At 38.1% G+C, this 22,616-nt stretch overlaps 1 protein-coding gene across 4 annotated transcripts in view; it reads right to left on the reverse strand.

The window, feature by feature from the left end:
- adcyap1r1b (adenylate cyclase activating polypeptide 1b (pituitary) receptor type I) overlaps positions 1-22,616 on the reverse strand; it is a 42,151-nt gene that overhangs the window by 6,870 nt on the left and 12,665 nt on the right. For all 4 annotated transcript variants that reach the window (XM_026147031.2, XM_026147030.2, XM_026147032.2 and 1 more), the window contains 5 exons: positions 15,758-15,893; positions 10,417-10,513; positions 416-529; positions 201-304; positions 3-100 (listed from right to left, as the gene is read on the reverse strand). In XM_026147031.2, coding sequence (XP_026002816.1) covers positions 3-100; positions 201-304; positions 416-529; positions 10,417-10,513; positions 15,758-15,814 — 470 coding nt within the window. In that variant the 5' untranslated portion in view covers positions 15,815-15,893. The remainder of the gene's footprint in view (positions 1-2; positions 101-200; positions 305-415; positions 530-10,416; positions 10,514-15,757; positions 15,894-22,616) is intronic.

A 22,616-nucleotide genomic window follows, 5' to 3' on the forward strand; every position in this document is an offset into this window, starting at 1 on the left:
ACCTGAACCTGCACAGGATGACCATGGCTGTGGTTAGAGAGACCAGAGAGGTGCTGTAGCCCACAGTGTACAGAGCTTTCACTGACACGTAATACATGTCCTACAATGGTGATAGAGACACAGAGCATTTCATGTAGAAAATGTCAAATACAACTGTGCATTAGACACAGTTGCAGATGCTGAGGTGCTGTTTAACTCACAGGGTGGGTGCTGTTTCCTTCCTCGTACAGGCAGGCATCAAGATAGTGGGGAAAGGGCTCCGACCAACCAAACTGAGTGCAATTGCGGCTAACCTTTCCCAATTCTGCAGACACAGAGCCCTTTACTTACTTACAGTAAACACGCCAAACACACCAATGTAATTCTACAGCAGTAGAGCTGTCTGAAATATAAAGATAAATGTATAGAAACAGACCGTAGTCTTCTTCACTCATAAACTGAGAGAAGAGTTCAGGACAGTTGACCTCAACCACCTCCCCGAGCCTGGCAGGCTGCCAACATGTCAGATTGTCCCAAAACCACGGGCAATCTGGGGACACGACGGGGAGAAAAGCTCAGTGCTCAAGTCCAAAAAGCCATATGTTCATTTCATATCACTGCTACTATATCAAATTACATTTTGACCAGGTACCTTTTCTTTGTTTCCATCTAATTGGTCTTTGGACTAAATAAATCAATTATCAGACTACTACATGATGATAGTAGTAAAAAATAGTCTTTGCTGTTGCATCTTTTTCTACAACACTTTTATACAGGGATCGGTTTGCATCAGAAATCAAGGAGCAAGTCTCATAGATTTGTAACCTTTTAATTTGTTATTCTGTTTGAGTGTATTTACATGTCACTCTAAATTAGACACAGTTTTAAAGGATAACTGGAAAACAACTGGATATTTTAGCTTTAACTATAACTAATAATTTGTTGTGTAGTTACATTGGTGAGGTATGCCCTAATTTGATGATGTGGTGTGTTTGATGTCAAACATTCCAACGAAAAACACTAAAAAGCTGTGTTGAAAAGCTACCAAATAATTTGTCCCTTTTTTTTCTTCTGTGTCATAAAATATGATAGTGACAAGCCATCTTTTAGATTTATTGTGGGATTCTGCTGCCATTTTTTCCAGCATACATATATATATATATATATATATATATATATATATATATATATATATATATATATATATATATATATATATATTATGGCATGCCCTTTAGGAAAATATTATATATATATTCCAACCAAAGTCTGAATATATAGAATGAAACTTGAATATATAGAATGAAGCTTGAATATATAGAATGAAACTTGAATATATAGGATGATCTTTTGAATATATAGAATGAAACTTGAATATATAGGATGATCTTTTGAATATATAGAATGAAACTTGAATATATAGGATGAAACTTGAATATATAGGATGAAACTTGAATATATAAAATGATCTTTTGAATATATAGAATGAAGCTTGAATATATAGAATGAAGCTTGAATATATAGAATGAAACTTGAATATATAGGATGAAACTTGAATATATAGGATGAAACTTGAATATATAAAATGATCTTTTGAATATATAGAATGAAGCTTGAATATATAGAATGAAGCTTGAATATATAGGATGAAACTTGAATATATAGGATGAAACTTGAATATATAGAATGATCTTTTGAATATATAGAATGAAGCTTGAATATATAGAATGAAACTTGAATATATAGAATGAAACTTGAATATATAGAATGATCTTTTGAATATATAGAATGAAGCTTGAATATATAGAATGAAGCTTGAATATATAGAATGAAACTTGAATATATAGAATGAAACTTGAATATATAGGATGAAACTTGAATATATATAGAATGATCTTTTGAATATATAGAATGAAGCTTGAATATATAGAATGAAGCTTGAATATATAGAATGAAACTTGAATATATAGGATGAAACTTGAATATATAGGATGAAACTTGAATATATAGAATGATCTTTTGAATATATAGAATGAAGCTTGAATATATAGAATGAAGCTTGAATATATAGAATGAAACTTGAATATATAGAATGAAACTTGAATATATAGGATGAAACTTGAATATATAGAATGATCTTTTGAATATATAGAATGAAGCTTGAATATATAGAATGAAACTTGAATATATAGAATGAAACTTGAATATATAGAATGATCTTTTGAATATATAGAATGAAGCTTGAATATATAGAATGAAGCTTGAATATATAGAATGAAACTTGAATATATAGAATGAAACTTGAATATATAGGATGAAACTTGAATATATATAGAATGATCTTTTGAATATATAGAATGAAGCTTGAATATATAGAATGAAGCTTGAATATATAGAATGAAACTTGAATATATAGAATGATCTTTTGAATATATAGAATGAAGCTTGAATATATAGAATGAAACTTGAATATATAGAATGAAACTTGAATATATAGGATGAAACTTGAATATATAGGATGAAACTTGAATATATAGAATGATCTTTTGAATATATAGAATGAAGCTTGAATATATAGAATGAAACTTGAATATATAGAATGAAACTTGAATATATAGAATGAAACTTGAATATATATAGAATGATCTTTTGAATATATAGAATGAAGCTTGAATATATAAAATGATCTTCTGAATATATAGAATGAAACTTGACGTCACGGAGGCGCTTGCGCCATCTAGTGTTTTCCTTGTTTGTACCTGCGAGGAATGGCACTATGAGCCAGTCCGCACGGAATTTTGTGGCTCAAATTCTAAGTAATGAGGAGCTAATTAACACCCTGGCAAATGCATGTTCTGGGCAACCTAATATTTGTACTAGTGTACCGCATCGTACTACTGATGAAGAAATTTATTCACTTTTTCGTCGTGGAAGACCAAATGCAGTGAACCTCTCCGGTCAGATAACCCCTGGTTATCCAGCTAACGTTACTGCGGTCAAGTGAGCCCTCACTTACGAAGTCGCAGTCAAGCTAGCCGCCCCGCCAGCCGCACCTAAAATGTTGTTGCACTACTCTTACGCATATTACGGTATAGGTGCCGACTGGCTTAGAAACGCAGTGTTTTCTGTCCTGACACTATTTTACTTCACAATCCACTCCCAGTTTTGGTTAATCTCCACTTTCACCCCTGTGATCCACAGCCCAAATTACTGTATGATTCAGAGAAAATTAACAATAAAATTTACCCAATTTACTCAACTATACTTTTAATGTCCTCATCTTTGAGCTCAGATTACAGGAAAACTGAAAGAGGTGACGCAGATATCTCACTGGATTATGACTCTGGGTTAACCCCACTCTGCATGCTGTGATCCACAGCCAAAATTACTGTACAGTTTTTGAGAAAATTGATAGTAAAATCTTCCCATTTTGCTTTACTGTACTCTACATATTGACATCTTTGATCTCCGATTACAGGAAAACTGTAGGAGGTGACGCAGATATTTCACTGGATTATGAATCTAGGCCATCTCCACTCTTCACCCTGTGATCCACAGCCAAAATTACTGTACGGATTTTGAGAAAATTGATAGTAAACTTTGCACAATTTACTCTACTGTACTTTTAATATTCTCATCTTTGACCTCAGATTACAGGAAAACTGTAAGAGGTGACGCAGATATCTCACTCGATTATGACTCTGGGTGACCCCCACTCTGCACCCTGTGATCCACAGCCAAAATTACTGTACGGATTTTGAGAAAATTAAATCCTATTCCATTACCAAACAAAATGAGTTCATTGAAGTATTTACTTAACTACAAGAAATGTCTTTCCACACACAATTTAAATTTTTCAAAATGTCATTCACACACCACCTCAAGTATCAACTTCAGTTTTAGACATTATTTATTCAGTGCTTAATCACAACAATAGTCAACTTAAGGCACTTACATAATAAGTTAAACCTTACAATAATACATACAGAGAAAAACCCAACAATCATATGACCCCCCTATGAGCAACAGTGGGAAGGAAAAACTCCCTTTTAACAGGAAGAAACCTCCGGCAGAACCAGGCTGAGGGAGGGGCGGCCATCTGCCTCAACCGGTCAGGGTGAGAAATTACATTTCTCAGATTACTGATTTCTCATATTACTACTACACAGTTTAGATATACTCAACAAAAATATAAACGCAACACCTTTGTTACTGCTCCCATTCCCCATGGGATGGACGTAGAGACCTAAAATTCATTTCAGATACACAATATAACCATCCCTCCCAAACAGTGGTCACAAATCAGTCCAAATGTGTGGTAGTGGGCACATCTGCTATATTGAGATAATCCATCCCACCTCACAGGTGTGCCACATCAGGATGCTGATCTGACATCATGAGTAGTGCACAGGTGTACCTCAGACTGCCCACAACAAAAGGCCACCCTGGAATGTGCAGTTTTGTCTCACAGCAAAATGCCACAGATGCCACAAGCAATGAGGGAGCGTGCAATTGGCATGCTGACAGCAGGAATGTCAACCAGATCTGTCGCCCGTGCATTGAATGTTCATTTCTCAACCATAAGCCGTCTCCACAGGCGTTTCAGAGAATATGGCAGCACATCCAACCGGCCTCACAACCGCAGACCTCGTGTAACCACACCAGCCCAGGACCTCCACATCCAGCAGGTTCACCTCCAAGATCGTCTGAGACCAGCCACCCAGACAATTTCTGCACAAACTGTCAGAAACCGTCTCAGGGACGCTCAACTGCATGCCCGTCGTCCTCATCGGGGTCTTGACCTGACTCCAGCTCGTCGCCGTAACAGACTTGTGTGGGCAAATGCTCACATTCGATGGCGTCTGGCACGTTGGAGAGGTGTGCGCTTCACGGATGAATCATGGTTCACATTGTTCAGGGCAGATGGCGGCTGAGAATGTCCCAGTTCTTGCATGGCCAGCATACTCACCGGACATGTCACCCATTGAGCATGTTCGGGATGTGCTTGACCGGCGTATACGACAGCGTGTACCAGTTCCCACGAATATCCAACAACCTCGCACAGCCATTGAAGTGGAGTGGACCAACATTCCACAGGCCACAATTGACAATCTGATAGACTCCATGCGACGATGTGTTGCACTGCATGAGGCAAATAGTGGTCACACCAGATACTGACCGGTTCTGGGTCCCCAGACCCCCAATAGCGCAAAAAACTGCACATTCCAGGGTGGCCTTTTGTTGTGGGCAGTCTGAGGTACACCTGTGCACTACTCATGATGTCAGATCAGCATCCTGATGTGGCACACCTGTGAGGTGGGATGGATTATCTCAATATAGCAGATGTGCCCACTACCACACAACACATTTGGACTGATTTGTGACCACTGTTTGGGAGGGATGGTTATATTGTGTATCTGGAATGAATTTTCGGTCTCTACGTCCATCCCATGGGGAATGGGAGCAGTAACAAAGGTGTTGCATTTATATTTTTGTTGAGTGTATCTAAACTGTGTAGTAGTAATATGAGAAATCAGTAATCTGAGAAATGTAATTTCTCACCCTGACCGGTTGAGGCAGATGGCCGCCCCTCCCTGAGCCTGGTTCTGCCGGAGGTTTCTTCCTGTTAAAAGGGAGTTTTTCCTTCCCACTGTTGCTCATAGGGGGTCATATGATTGTTGGGTTTTTCTCTGTATGTATTATTGTAAGGTTTAACTTATTATGTAAGTGCCTTAAGTTGACTATTGTTGTGATTAAGCACTGAATAAATAATGTCTAAAACTGAAGTTGATACTTGAGGTGGTGTGTGAATGACATTTTGAAAAATTTAAATTGTGTGTGGAAAGACATTTCTTGTAGTTAAGCAAATACTTCAATGAACTCATTTTGTTTGGTAATGGAATAGGATTTAATTTTCTCAAAATCCGTACAGTAATTTTGGCTGTGGATCACAGGGTGCAGAGTGGGGGTCACCCAGAGTCATAATCCAGTGAAATATCTGCGTCACCTCTTACAGTTTTCCTGTAATCTGAGGTTAAAGACGAGGATATTAAAAGTACAGTAGAGTAAATTGTGCAAAGTTTACTATCAATTTTCTCACAAACCGTACAGTAATTTTGGCTGTGGATCACAGGGTGAAGAGTGGCGACAGCCTAGAGTCAGAATACAGTGAGATATCTGCGTCACCTCTTATAGTTTTCCTGTAATCTGAGGCCAAAGATGTCAATATGTAGAGTACAGTAAAGCAAAATGGGAAGATTTTGCTATGAATTTTCTCAAAATCCATACAGTAATTTTTGCTGTGGATCACAGGGTGCAGAGTGGGGGTCACCCAGAGTCATAATCCAGTGAGATATCTGCGTCACCTCTTACAGTTTTCCTGTAATCTAAGCTCAAAGATGAGAATATATAGAGTACAGTAGAGTAAATTGTGCAAAGTTTACTATCAATTTTCTCAAAATCCGTACAGTAATTTTGGCTGTGGATCACAGGGTGAAGAGTGGAGATGGCCTAGATTCATAATCCAGTGAAATATCTGCGTCACCTCTTACAGTTTTCCTGTAATCGGAGATCAAAGATGTCAATATGTAGAGTACAGTAAAGCAAAATGGGAAGATTTTACTATCAATTTTCTCAAAAACTGTACAGTAATTTTGGCTGTGGATCACAGTATGCAGAGTGGGGGTAACCCAGAGTCATAATCCAGTGAGATATCTGCGTCACCTCTTTCAGTTTTCCTGTAATCTGAGCTCAAAGATGAGGACATTAAAAGTATAGTTGAGTAAATTGGGTAAATTTTATTGTTAATTTTCTCTGAATCATACAGTAATTTGGGCTGTGGATCACAGGGGTGAAAGTGGAGATTAACCAAAACTGGGAGTGGATTGTGAAGTAAAATAGTGTCAGGACAGAAAACACTGCGTTTCTAAGCCAGTCGGCACCTATACCGTAATATGCGTAAGAGTAGTGCAACAACATTTTAGGTGCGGCTGGCGGGGCGGCTAGCTTGACTGCGACTTCGTAAGTGAGGGCTCACTTGACCGCAGTAACGTTAGCTGGATAACCAGGGGTTATCTGACCGGAGAGGTTCACTGCATTTGGTCTTCCACGACGAAAAAGTGAATAAATTTCTTCATCAGTAGTACGATGCGGTACACTAGTACAAATATTAGGTTGCCCAGAACATGCATTTGCCAGGGTGTTAATTAGCTCCTCATTACTTAGAATTTGAGCCACAAAATTCCGTGCGGACTGGCTCATAGTGCCATTCCTCGCAGGTACAAACAAGGAAAACACTAGATGGCGCAAGCGCCTCCGTGACGTCAAGTTTCATTCTATATATTCAGAAGATCATTTTATATATTCAAGCTTCATTCTATATATTCAAAAGATCATTCTATATATATTCAAGTTTCATCCTATATATTCAAGTTTCATTCTATATATTCAAGTTTCATCCTATATATTCAAGTTTCATTCTATATATTCAAGCTTCATTCTATATATTCAAAAGATCATTCTATATATTCAAGTTTCATCCTATATATTCAAGTTTCATCCTATATATTCAAGTTTCATTCTATATATTCAAGCTTCATTCTATATATTCAAAAGATCATTCTATATATATTCAAGTTTCATCCTATATATTCAAGTTTCATCCTATATATTCAAGTTTCATCCTATATATTCAAGTTTCATTTTATATATTCAAGCTTCATTCTATATATTCAAAAGATCATTCTATATATATTCAAGTTTCATCCTATATATTCAAGTTTCATCCTATATATTCAAGTTTCATCCTATATATTCAAGTTTCATTCTATATATTCAAGCTTCATTCTATATATTCAAAAGATCATTCTATATATTCAAGTTTCATCCTATATATTCAAGTTTCATCCTATATATTCAAGCTTCATTCTATATATTCAAGCTTCATTCTATATATTCAAAAGATCATTTTATATATTCAAGTTTCATCCTATATATTCAAGTTTCATCCTATATATTCAAGTTTCATTCTATATATTCAAAAGATCATCCTATATATTCAAGTTTCATTCTATATATTCAAAAGATCATCCTATATATTCAAGTTTCATTCTATATATTCAAGCTTCATTCTATATATTCAAGTTTCATTCTATATATTCAGACTTTGGTTGGAATATATATATATAATATTTTCCTAAAGGGCATGCCATAATATATATATATATATATATATATATATATATATATATATATATATATATATATATATATACTGTTCCATGATTTGTCCCATTGCAATTAGGGAAGTTCTACAAAAACAGACTTATTTCAATTAAACTCTCGATTTAAACCCCGCAAAATGTGCTTTTTAAAAAAGGTATTCACAAACTAATGAAGCTCAGTGAGTAAATGTTAAGTAATTGGTCCCCATGTGTTCCACTGCCCCCTCAAAGTGAACAGTGGGCAGTGAACCAACATAAAGAACGGTTCTTTAAACAGAGCAACTGCACAACAACACCCTGGCTTGAATTATAATCAATCAATCAACTCAGCCATTCATCTTCTGCTCCAGATGCTCTCCTTTTAGTGTTAATTTAGTGTTGCATTTTGAATGTCTAAAGCTCACTTAAAACAGACCTTGAGTTAGAAATGGAGAGATGCCTGCAGAAAGCATGTAAAGTGGTACATCAGGTTTAAATTCTGTTTTTAGGACATTGTTGTTAGTGGTTGTTGTGACTGTTTTTTGCAAATAGTACAATGGGCTCTATATTCCATGCTTATATTATCATTAAAGTTTTAATATTAGCACTGGTCTGAAGTTCTGTGGTACTGGTTACATAGTTTGCTTTTGTGTTTTGAAGCCAATTTCATGATGACAACAGCTTCTAGCTCATCTCAGTTCAGTGCAATTGCCATTTCTTTGTGTGTTTCAATTGCCCGAGTGATTTTCTTCTGTGCTGCCCCTCCCTTAGGCCAGTTCTGCCAGAGGTTTCTTCTTCATGGGTGTAACATGTTCCAAAGTAATCTGTTATTTTAATCAGTGAAATACTTGAAATACTGAATTATTTCTATGATTTCTAGTGCCATCACATGCAGCTAATGAAATGAAACATCATCTGGGTAGTGTAGGAAGGGTTGAAAAAATTTATATGGACTAAGTCTACCTAAAGACCAGTTGAATTAACATTTGCTAGAAGGCAGTAGGTTAACAGTCCAGGAATGTCAAAAACATCTTCCTGCCCTAGATTTAACAATACATTCTGCAGACTAGTAGACAGACAGCACAGACCATTAGGAAATGGGGGGTGAATCAGGATCTAACAACGTAGTCTAAGCACTGCTTTAATCAGTGAGCTTTCCTGTCAGAGATTATTAAACCTGCAGTTGTAAAAAATTGGTGCACATATACGTTAATGATATGGTTATATATGTGTGTCTGTTAAACCGACTCTTTGTATTTGACAGTGAATTTGTCCCAAAAAGTGAACATGTTTTGTTTCTCAAATTCAACTACTGCTGAAATGTTTGTAATATGCCAAGAAACCATGATATTACAATTTAAAATCTATACATGCAAACACCAAAAACAACTGCTAGACTCCCACAACCCACATGAAAAAGATATATATAAATCTTATAAAGTTTGTCTTGTGTGAAACTTGTATGAAAAGCATACAAGAGTGAAAACAGATACAAGAACCCTTGAAAAATTATATAAATTAAACTTGTATGTTTTGGATACTTACTAAAACAACATATGAAAGTAATGAGAAAGTGGCCACTTTAATGAGTGAATCATATAAGTTTTTACTATTTCTTTTCCATATGGGAATGGTTGCACAATAGTTGGAAAGTATTTAAGTAGCTAATGTTAGTTTACTCTGTAAGATTATCTAAATTCTAGCACCACAAAAAAGTTTTTAACAACACATAACAAATGTTTTTTTTATTAAAGGTCTGTGGAGACAAAATAAAAGGCAAGGCTGGATATATATGACAAAGGGTTGTTGAATATGGAACAGTTCGCCGTTAGTTTCTGACAGTGAGAGTTAAGTCAGAAACTAAGGTCACAAAGGAGAACTGACACAAGTTGCCCATAGTTTTAATATTCCCTTCATTCATCATCTAATCAGCCAGAGAGACAGCTGTCACTCACCGATCAACTTTCATTTTCAGAATCATCATCACAAGACACTAACAACTAAAGCACGTGCCCTTGCTCCAAAAATACAGTCTTCCTGTGGCCTCATTAGTTATCCGATGCTTCAAATCAAGCACAGAGGCTATGAACTGTGAGGTTCGTTTTTTAAAAAACATTTTCCAAGGATCAGGTGAGTCATCTACAGTTTGTGGAGTTATCACCAGCTCATTAGCACGAAGAATCCAAAGATGCTTCTGTTTTAATACAAGTTTATCATGAAGGCAACAAAGACTCACCAAATTCTTGATTGTTGGAATCCAAGGCCATCATTTCCATGCATTTCTCCTGCTCCATCTTGATCACACAGTTAGAGGGGACCTGTTGGCTTGAAATCTAGAAGACAATACACACCCACACAGGGACACACACACATACAGAGAGTGTGTGTGTGAGTGAGAGAGAGAGAGTCAAGCAGCTAAAGAGCACATAGAAAAGATTCAAAGGCAAAGTGCTTGGTTGCTTCATTAGCCACTCATGTGCTTCAATCTACTGTGGGAGAGGTCTAAGTCCTGGGATCTGTCTGAAATCCCAACCAATTAAACTAATCATTTCAGAGCTGCTGGCTCTCTCTCCATTCTAACTGACCCACAGGACGACATTATTCCAATGAAAACAAGTCAGGAAAGATGAGCCTTTTTCACACCACACGTTGCCAAGCTTTAGTCCCATCTGTTCTGAACCACAGACATGAAGTTTATAATTGTGCTCTCCAGACATCCAGACACGGATGACTGCATGGCTACGACTGCAGACATGGAGGTTATGACCAGGGGCACATCATTTACAGCCCCTATGGTGAGGATCAAGGTATGAACATGTCTCTGTGCTGGCGTCAGTCCAGGAGACTCCACGTGTTAGCTTCAAGAGGAATATTAATCTGCTGAATAACATGGATAAGCTTCAAACATCTGGCATACACTGAGTGCAGTTTGTTAATAAATATTTATTATTTGATGTAATGATTTAACATAAATATTATTTTTTAAAAATGTTGTAGCTTAATTTACCAGGTAGCATAATTGGTTTGAAATAATTTTCAGTTTCATGTATCTTAAACCTTTCCTTTACACAGCTTGTCCATTGTTTGATTGCATCCTTTTCAGGCCATCATGTCTATAGAGCAAAGCTGAAGCTGGTGTTCTTTAATCAGAAGGAACAAACTGTCACTTGTCAGTAGGACGATTCTGAAAACAAACTGTAAGCCTATTAAAAATACAATTCTTTGACCTTGACTGAAAATGAAGATGGGGATTTCTCAGATATATACACAGGTGTACATGGATGTAATAATTAGAGCTAACTTGCATTTGAATGTTCATGAGTCACTGGTTTGCAGGTATTCAGACATCAGGACAGAGGCAAGTAAACACTGTTTAAGCTTTCAAATGGTAAATGATGACTTGAAAGAAGAGTGTTGGTGATTTGCAGTATGTGAATATTAATGAAACCAAGTTAAATAAGGAGAGATCACTTGGAAGAACCCAACATGATTTATTGAGATAGAGATAGATAGAAATGAATTTATTTGGCAATTAGACTCCGATGACCCATCATGGCAGTATGGAATCCCAGCAGTGATAGGATTTAGGACAGTACTCTGTGGAGTCTAGAGATTGGTGGTGAACATGAAGACTGAGGTTTGGATGGAGCTCTGACTGAGGTGTCTGTGAGGTGGAGATGGGAAGGAGGTGGGTTGCACGAATGACAGCCTGAAAGGGAGAACGACGGAGAGCACAAATTTAAACCATGTAAAGTGGAGGCTGACAGGCTCGAAGAAGGCTTGCAAGAAGATGACTGGACTAGAGTAATGACGTCAGTGTTGAGACTGACAGTGTGGGAAAGCAGTAGACATGTACACAGAAAAGCAGGGACAGAAGGCAGATGAGTGATTAAAGATCTTCCTCATTGAACTTAAGCATATGCTTCATTTTTGATGATGTAAGTACTAATAGTGCACTGCATGTACACCCACAAAATTTTCAGACCTTATCTTGTAATTATGAGATGATGTACAATGGACTAATGAGCCAATAAATATAATTATCCCAGTAATTTGGATAATCAGGCTTTGTGATTTATAGATTCGGTCAAAAATCATTTACTATATAGATAGATTTGCAAACTAAAGTACATTTCAAGTAAAGGAAATTGAAACCACTTGGTTAAAATGTCAAGAACATCCACTCATGTGTTTCAATTAGTGTCTGTTTAACTAAGATTAAAGTTGCTGAAAATTACATCCATTAATCAAAAGAAGAGATCTATTCTAGTAAAACAAATGGAAACACTTGTATTGGGCATTTTGGCTACAGATACATTTCAGCTGTTGCTAAATATAGCAAACCTTTGTGTATTGATAAATCACACAATTGGATAACAATTGTTGATTCTCTGTGTTTTAGATTTAGCATCTAACTAAAATATGATGTTTTTATTTTCATTCATGTAGACATTAAACTGACTGCATTGGCTTGCAGTAGGGACGTGATTGAAATGTGGGCTGTGAATTTTATTAAACTCTGAGGTGTAGAAAAACATCCACCCTGACGAGTTCCACATTCTGCTTTTAGATTTTAGATTTTAGACTTTGGGACTGCTCTCTAAGTGCATATGAGACTAAGTCATAGGAAGCAGAGGTATTAAAATGATAAGTGGCTTGAGAGGCAAAGACATACAGTGTATTCGGCTTCCTCTGTTTATGTCTCTGCTCTGTAACCTCCTGTGGTTATATCATATCTGTCTGCCCTTGGTCACACTGCATCAGATCAGCATCAAATATTAGTATGTTGCTTGTCTGACTAAACTTGATCGTGGGTTTTTATTCTTATTTCAGTAGATTGTTATGTGAATCTTACAACAGCTCAGAATGAAGTTGAACTAGTTTACAGGTTTTTCCCATCAAAAAACTAAATAATTGGGGGGGGGGAAGGGATAAATAGGGATTTGTTTTAAATCCCTATTTTACAGATTACTTATTTTATTTATTTTAAATTAACCAAAGAGATTTTTATTCTTTATTAAATAATTATTAAATATTATTTATTTATTAAACACACCTAAATACCTCCCTCACATTTTCTCAGTTTAGACATTTTTCATACGTTTTCTGTGTGCTATTGTGAATAAAATATGGGTTTATAAGTTTTGCAAATTCATTTTATTCAGTTTTTATTTTCACTTTACACGGAATTGCAACTTTTTGGGAATTGGGGTTGTCATCCAGGGAGTGTCTCCATTCTTTTACCAGCTCCAGCAGAAAAACACGTTGACAAGGAGAGATTTCTTTGAAGGTCAGACACTTTCTAAAGACTCATCTTAATAATTCTGAAACAAGAGCTAGCTTATAATTTAAACCTGTGTTTGAGAGACTGCATTTTAAAAAGGCATGTAATATTATTAATGATGTTAATAATGATAATAATTTATTAATGATGCATTAAGAACAGAGACAATTAAACATGAATTGTCTCAGGAAGGATTGTGAATGAATTGTGAGTTGGGAATGGATTTGTATTGTGTTAATGCTAGGCGCTGTCTGTATTCTTCTCTGGCGGAAAAAGGACATGTCAACCTTTAAATCCTGTATTTGTATTCCATATGTCCTTAGTGCCAGATGAAGGGTTTTGAACAGACTTGGCAACCATTGCTCTGTCTTCTGTTATACAGAACAAGATGCTAAATAAATTTCCTCGTTTTTGGTTAGCACTGGTTTGTGTGGGTATATGCAGCATCGTTCACTGACTGACTTATACAACTGAAGCACTATATTCAATCTAAAAGTTTTCACTTGCATTGTACATGTTTCTTAATAAAATATTTGAAACAGACTGATATTAAACTGAGCTTAGCAGTAGCTATCATTACAAAACATACACACTAGCAAAACAATCAAGTCATAAGACAACGGTTACTGAAGATTGCAAATGTATGATTTAGAATTAAAGGAAAGGGGACCATAAATAAAGTTGGTATATCTGGCAAGAGAGTTATTACAGTTATGATAGTTTTAACAGACAAATTGAAATATATATTATTTAAAAGCATATATATGTTAGCAAAACAACATTGGCCAGTACATTATTATATAATTCTAACAGTACCAATAACATAACACTGGTTTATGTTTACAAAGTTGCAAAGTTTAGTTTGAAAGAACTTCAAATAACTTTAAACACATACTTGGTAATTTTGTAACAATTGTAAATTATTTTGGATATCCACACAAGGTAGTAGCTTTATCATGATACAGGATACAAGGCCTGTTGAGTCTGTGTTTTGTCCCATCATCCTCCCCTCACCACCAACTAGTTCTGGCAAATGACTGGCCCTCCATGACCCCGGTCCTGTTAAAAGTGTGTTTTTCCTTCCCACTGTTGCCAAGTGCTCACATATACCCAGTGCTGGGAAGGTTACTTTTAAAATGTATTCCAGTACAGATTACAGAATACATGCCCCAAAATGTATTTTGTAACGTGTTGTCAATGAGAGTAATGTATTCTGAATACTTTGGATTACTTAATATATTACCATGCTTTTTACAACTACATGAATGTACTATTGCTGTGTGATTTATTGCTTTTACTGAAGGTTATTCGTCATAGCAATGCCAACTAGATTTTTAAATCTTAATATAAAATGAGTAACAGGGTGGACATTAGGTGAGGCTGCACTTTTTTCAGTGATCTCGTATAGAAAACTATTCCGCTCCGTAACCGTAAAGGTGTAAAACCGTAAAGGGACCTCTGGCTAATACGTCAGGTTCTGTGTCGGGCTCGTAGCCAAAAACTAGCTTTACTTTGTTGTCTGGGTCAACTTTGCTAGTGAGAGACAGAGAGAGGCGTTGAAAGGCTCCAACGGAACTTATTGTTTCAGAGGAAAACACGAACACAGTGTACAGTTGAGTCTTAAAAGCTTTCTTACAGCTGGGCTCGTCAGGCACTGTTTTTGGCTGCAGTGGTTATTATTATATTTACATGCTTCCAGCTCCCGTTTCTGCCCCGTGACAGCTTGTACTTTTCCACTCTCCTTTTTCTCCCTCCTTCGCTCACAGACACATAACAGGTATAGCAGTCCATTCTCCCTGCAGCACGGACTACTAGCACGACTAAAGACTGTAAGCTCTCCATTTATTTCCCTTCCTTCAAACACCTTTGAATTCAAACACCATTCATTTTGTGTGTATGTGGGTATGAGTGATTACATACATAGTGACGATTTGTAAATATTAACTACTGTCTTCTGTGTCCCTTGACAGGAGAGGCCATTCTTTCCTCACACAGTTAACAGGCTGGAATAATGCTGAACAATCCATGAATAAATGATGAGGATACATCTTTATCCATTATTCCTGTCACATGCTGATCAATGAATTATTGATGCAGATACTCCATATGGTTATTCTAAGTAAATTAGTGTACAAGTGTGTGAAAATCAATCTAATATGCAAACACTGCTGAAGTGAATCTCCACCTGCTGCAAACAGAATGTTTCAGAAGCACTTTGACATGAACAGTTATCCTTGCTGCACACGTTTTCATAAACCCATTTATAAGACATGAGTAAAGAAATAACACTTACCGAGGGCATAAGGAAGAGTAGGGTGAGGGTCAGTGAATTGATCTTTGCACCAGACATTTTTTTTACTTCTTAGGAGTTTCCTCTACAAAAAAAGATCCAGCACTAAACGTGATGGGATGTCACCTCACCTTGGGATCTGAAAATCACAAGTGTGGAAAAGTATGAAACAGCATGTCTACATTACATCTCATTAGTAGTTATAGACAGACACTTAGCATAGTTTTATATGATTGCTTTCAATAGAACATTGCTTTGATGAGTGGTAGAAAGACCTTTCTAAAACCTCTGAATAAAACTGAGATCTGCTAACTGTAAAGACCACACCCTAAGACATCATTTTCACCGACATGAAAAAAGCCACTGACCTCATGCCTCGAGGCACTGTCCACTGGTAGAGAGAATTAGCATGAGAACAGAAAAAAACTGACAAATGGACCTAATCCATAGCAGCAAAAGACCCCACACAAAGTAAAAGACCCAAAGGATACCATGCAGGATGCAGGAGTCAAGGGTTTAGGTTTTTACTTTAAAATAAATCCTCGATATCTGGACTTGTTTTAGTGTTAAGGTCCATTATGGCCTGTATTTGTATAGCGCTTTACTAGTCCCTAAGGACCCCAAAGCGCTTTACACAACCAGTCATCCACCCATTCACACACACACTGGTGATGGCAAGCTACATTGTAGCCACAGCCACCCTGGGGCGCACTGACAGAGGCGAGGCTGCCGAACACTGGCGCCACCGGGCCCTCTGACCCTCTGACCATTATGTTTTACAACCATTATGTTTTTACAAAGGCAGTATTGCATGTGCACAATGCACTGTAAGTCGAGGAACTAAAGTGATTTCACTTCACTGCACATTTCTAATGTGTATGCCAAGAATAAAGGAAATATAGAGTTTATGGCTGTGATTTTTTGTTTGTTGAAAGGAAACAAGACAAGTGATAGTAAGGTGTTCCCCATTTCACTAATTTGTGCCTCCTCATATCCTCTATCCTCTGATGAATTTATCCCTGGATTGAATGGTAATTTGAATTGAAGACGGCTTGTCAGATAATGCATGTATGAAGGATTACAGTGAATCCAGAAAGTATTCACAGTAGTTCACTTGTTCAGCGTCCATGTAACCTGAGCCCTATTTCAATGTGGATTAAATTAATTTTTCATCTCAAAGTTCTACACACAAATTGAGATTCTTGCAAATTTCTTGGAAGAATTTCTTGCAAATTTAGCAAAACAAAACAAAAAATTCCCTTCCCGGGCAGTCAATCCTTCAAGCTCGGGTCCTCTACCAGAGGCCTGGGAGCTTGAGGGTCCTGCGCAGTATCTTAGCTGTTCCCAGGACTGCGCTCTTCTGGACAGAGATCTCCGATGTTGTTCCTGGGATCTGCTGGAGCCACTCGCCTAGCTTGGGAGTCACCGCACCTAGTGCTCCGATTACCACGGGGACCACTGTTACCTTCACCCTCCACATCTTCTCCAGCTCTTCGCTCAGCCCCTGGTATTTCTCAAGTTCCTTGTGTTCTTTCTTCCTGATGTTGCTGTCATTCGGAACCGCTAGATCTATCGCTACAGCCGTCCTCGTCTGTTTGTCTACCACCACTATGTCCAGTTGGTTAGCCACCACCATTTTGTCCGTCTGTATCTGGAAGTCCCACAGGATCTTAGCTCGGTCATTCTCCCATTTTGACCTCAGGATTTCCAGGCCATACTTGGCACAGATGTTTCAGTACACTATGCCGGCCACTTGGTTATGGTGTTCCATGTATGCCTTGCCTGCTAGCATCTTTCACCCTGCTGTTATGTGCTGGATGGTCTCAGGAGCATCTTTACACAGCCTGCACCTGGCGTCTTGCCTGGTGTGATAGACCCCAGCCTCTATGGATCTTGTGCTCAGAGCTTGTTCCTGTGCTGCCATGATGAGTGCCTCTGTGCTGTCTTTCAGTCCAGCTGTCCATCCACTGATAGGATTTCTGGATATCAGCCACCTCCTCTATCTGCCGGTCGTACATACCATGCAGGGGCCTGTCCATCCATGATGGTGCCTCTTCTAGCTCCTCTTTCTTGGGTTTCTGCTGCCTGAGGTATTCACTGAGTCCGTTAGGGCCATCTTCCTGATTTATTCATGGATGTTCGCTACCTCATCCTGGACCGTGGTGCTGACGGCCACCAGTCCCCGGCCTCCTTCCTTCCACTTAGCATGCAGCCTCAGAGAGCTGGACTTGGGGTGAAACCCTCCATGCATGGTCAGGAGCTTTCTTGTCTTGATGTCAGCAGCTTCTATCTCCTCCTTTGGCCAGCCTATTACCCCAGCAGGGTACCTGATAATGGGCAGGGCCAAAGTGTTTATAGCCCAGATCTTGTTCTTGCCATTCAGCTGACTCCTCAGGACTTGCCTGGTACTTGGTGGTTGCACCTTTCCTACCTGCCTCTTCATTGTTCCCATTTGCCTGTGGGATCCCATGGTACTTGTAACCAATGTTCCCTCTAATTTTTCATGTGTCTGAGCGAAAACACAAACTCCCTGAGCGGTCTCTTGAACCACTGTGAGCAACAGCAGACGTGTGCACTGTGGTCACGCCAGCATCGAATCTATCCAAGTTACATGGTTTATTAAAATAAGCAAATTACAGCATTTACATTTATGTTAGACTACTTTTAATTAACTGCTTTAGCACACTTACAATGAAAATTAAAAACAAATCTTGTTCAGGACCTGTGTAGTATGTTAACACTATTGGAAGTAAAAAATAACTTGAACTGCAATTTTGAAAACACAACTTTCTTGTTTTTTTTCTTTTTTCTTTTATAGAGTTCTGACTTGTATTATGAGTCTGTGGTCTGGCAGAGAGTCCTGTAACTCTTTGTCTGCAAAATACAGTATATAATGACCAATGTTGGGTAATTAATTATATAGTCACTTCTTCAATAAAGTAAGTGAGTTTTGCAAACAACAACGTTTTTTTCAGCTATTTACCTAAAAATGCAGCCAAGGCGGTTTTTTAAATAAACATTTCAAACTATTTACAGAACATTCAGCTGCTCTGCATCATCTGATGCCACACAAATTATTTGTGCCACTCCAAAAAAAAATTTCTGTCCACTATGAGATAAAGAAGAACAACAGCCTGATACCTGCAGGCCTGACAACAGGAGATGTATCACTCCTGTAACACCTGTAACATTCAGCAGTCGCCTCATTGTTCTGACACACACAACAAAACTATTGACTACACTACACACTAACTACACAAGATTTGCGCTAAACATCGCAAATCTCTCACATCTCAAAACACCGCCGTCACTCCTAAAACTTCCCTCTTTCCTAAACAACTAAATGCCATGTTGCCATATCATTTTTTGATTGGTCCACATGGTACATTTTTCCACCAATAGGAAAGGCTGGGGGAGTTGGGAGGGGGGCTGTTTTTGCTCACAGGCGGAGAGTGCTTTTGGGCGTTTTCCTTATAAAACGCTGTTTTTACTGTTTCTTCCCACAGTAAATATAAACAATGATAGGAAAAAAACCAAGCATTGCATATATTTTTTTTATCATAACTCCAGTTTTACGTGGCCTATTAAAAACTGGTATAAAGTCCACACTCTCTTTATTTAGGCCTCCAACTTTCCCTCATCCAACACCTGCAACTAGTCCAGAATGCCGCAGCACGCCTTTTAAGCGGCACCAGAAGACATGACCATATCACACCCACCCTCGCCAACCTTCATTGGCTCCCCGTATGTTTTTTAAAATCCTTTTATACACTTTTACAATTTTAAATAACCAGGCACCCAGCTACTTAATCGACCTCCTTGACCTATACATCCCCACGAGAGCACTCAGATCCTCTAACCAGGGGCTCTTAATGCAACCAATGTCTTGACGGAAGAGTAGGGGGATCGTGCTTTTGCTTTTACCGCACCAAAACTCTGGAACAGCTTGCCGATTGATGTCCGTGCGTCGGAATCCATCCAATCCTTTAAATCACGTTTTAAAACCCACCTGTTTAAGCTTGCCTTCCTAACAACTTAGTTTTTAACTTTTCCCCGGTCCATGCTTGTTTCCACGTCACCATCTTAAAACTGTATTTTCTTTTGCTGATAACTGTATTTTCCTGCTCCTTTACTGCTGTAACCCCACAAATGCGCCTTGTCTGTGAAGCACTTTGATGTACCTGGGTCTTTTAAATGTGCTATAGAAATAAAATTGAAACTGAAACTGAAACTTTTTTCATCAACTGTCCTGCTCACATCTCCAATGGTTGTACACGTTGTCATTAATGTGGCTTCACTCCACATCAGCCACCCCACTTTGCTAGCTAAAACACCGGTGCCGGCACATAAGAACGCTGTCATAACCTGTCAACGACGTTGATTAGGTGTGTATATAAGAATGTGAATCGCATCACTGAGGCGGTTAAGGCCTATGCAGAACAGCAGTGGGGTCAGAGCATCTCCTTGGTAGATTCCACACTTGATGGTGATTTGTGCTATGGGCTTGAAGTTGGCCTCTAGTGTTTTATGGCACATCCCCATTGAGTTCCTGATTAAGGCTCTTAGGGTCCTGTTGATCTTGTATAGTTCTAGGCATTCCAGGATCCAGGTGTGGGGCATTGAGTCATAGGCCTTCTTGTAATCAATCCAGGGATTGCACAGGTTGGTCAGCCTAGTCTTGCAATCTCATTAGTTACTTATGATGATAAAAATCTTTTGCCCATCACAGTTTGTGTGTGTGTGCAATATTAAAAAGGTAAATCTTGTAACATTACACCATGTTCTGAATTTGTAAAAAGTAATGTCACTTATATTTGAGCAGCAGTAGTTGGGGAAGGAATTATTATTGCAGTCGTGCCACATGTCGTATTAAACCGGCATTTTAAAATGAGACTGCAAGGCGAGGGTGCTTCACATAGTTCCTATTGCCTGGACTCCTCCCTACTCATGTCTCTTGAGAGTAAGATATAAGTCAGAAAGATGAGAACTGAAGATGTGGGGAATGAGAAAGGGGGTATGTTTTTACAGCTTTATTGTTGTTAAGAATGCCCAAAAGACCCATGGCTGTGTCACTGCGTTCTCAGACAAAGCTCTCAGATAAATTCTCTCAGTTGGTGAAGAGTCGTTTTCATCAAACAGACCATTTCTTCTCTTAGAAAAAATAAAGTATCATTCAGTAAATTTTCTTCCTTACCTTACACTGAGGATCAATTTGAAAATGTTGAACATAACACGCTTATCTTGCTGTAGGGACAAAACCTGCTTGAACCACATGATATCTTTAGTCTCACTGCATTGCAACACAAAGAGCAATAGCGCTCTAAATATTTTGATATATATATTTTTTTTTTCAATTTGAAAATAATTATCTCTACAGTACGTCAAATGTTGTTAATGTGGGATTTAAATTGCCGACTCAGGTTTTCACTCATCCATATTCAGCACAGTTTTGTCAGTCAGTTCTATTTTCAGATTTATTATCATAGAGAAGAACTCTTGTATCGTGAATGCTGTGCAGAAGAGACTCAGTCTGCCAGCACAGCTTAAGTGATGGACGTTTTCATTCCAAGTACTGGAGACCAAGCAAGAGACATTACAGTGGACTGTACGGTAGGCCTTCATTAAAGACATAGTTTAAAAATCTTGAATCTGCAACTCACAAGCAGAAAATTAATTATTAACACAAATAACGCAATGTTTTGAGAAAAAAACACCGAACATCCTTTCATCTGTGCTGAAGGAGAGAACATAAATATGTTCAGAATATTTGTTTTGAGTTCATAGGGAAATGCAGTTTGAAAACCAAGAAAAGAATATTATTTCCCCTACAGCATCAGTTGTGAACCATTACAAAGTCACTATCTTGCTATCAAATGACTGAGTATTCAAACTGTACATGAACCAGCAGGTCAGGTTGTGTCCGTGTAAAGAGCTCTTGTGTATGCATGTGTGAGCCCTCATGGATGCACCGTGACGCAGCAGGCTTAGAGGGCTTGCATGAACAAAGCCAAGTATCAGGACTGGGCCTGGGGCATCATCCCACAGGGAGAACTTGGCAGCTTGGCATTCCTACTCTACCAAAGCCCTGCCAGCACAAGCTCCTCCTTCTGCTGTTGTCAAGAGCAACCGCTGAGAGAGCTGCTGAGTTTGGATCTAAAGTGGACCACGTGGCCCTGGGACCTCTTTCTGCTCCTTCTTGAGCTCCACTGTAAATAGTGCCCCTTAAGTTTTCTAATGTGCTTCTATTTATCTCTTAGACAATAAACACCAAAAAACGTAGTAGAAACAGCAGAATCATTAAAGCCTAAAATCAGTCGGTTTTCAAGTCCTGCTGTTAGACCACAGCCACACAAACACTACCTTCACTTGCAGTTTAAAGTAAGAAGGACACACACACATCAGACAAGACTCAACATGAATGGGAGTTGCTTCATTGCCAAAGTCACCTCAATCACTTCTAATGCTCTTCCTTAGAAAAGCTTTCATGGTAAGTGCTAAAGCACAATCTCCCATGAATTCATTTATTTTACACAACACCATGCATCACAGCATTGATGATATATTACCAAGGTGTAGAGAAAAAAACAAAAAAAACCAAAAACAAAAACCTAACACTTCAGTTTCATTTCCATGACACTGGATTGTTTAGGAAAGCACCTACAATCTTTCTTTTTTTAAAGAACGCTTTCCTTTACGGTCCCATCAGTTTAGAAAAACTTAGATAAAGTAACTCAAGCTCAGCTGAAATTCATTATACTAGAGACTTGATAGGTCTGTCTCTCAGACTGCATACAGTCTGAACACACCTTGTGAACATATTGTATGCCCCGCCAATGCAGTCCATGAAACCAGAAACTAAAAC

This window comes from Astatotilapia calliptera, chromosome 17 (assembly GCF_964374335.1).
Source record: "Astatotilapia calliptera chromosome 17, fAstCal68.1, whole genome shotgun sequence".
Taxonomy (NCBI): Eukaryota; Metazoa; Chordata; class Actinopteri; order Cichliformes; family Cichlidae; genus Astatotilapia; species Astatotilapia calliptera.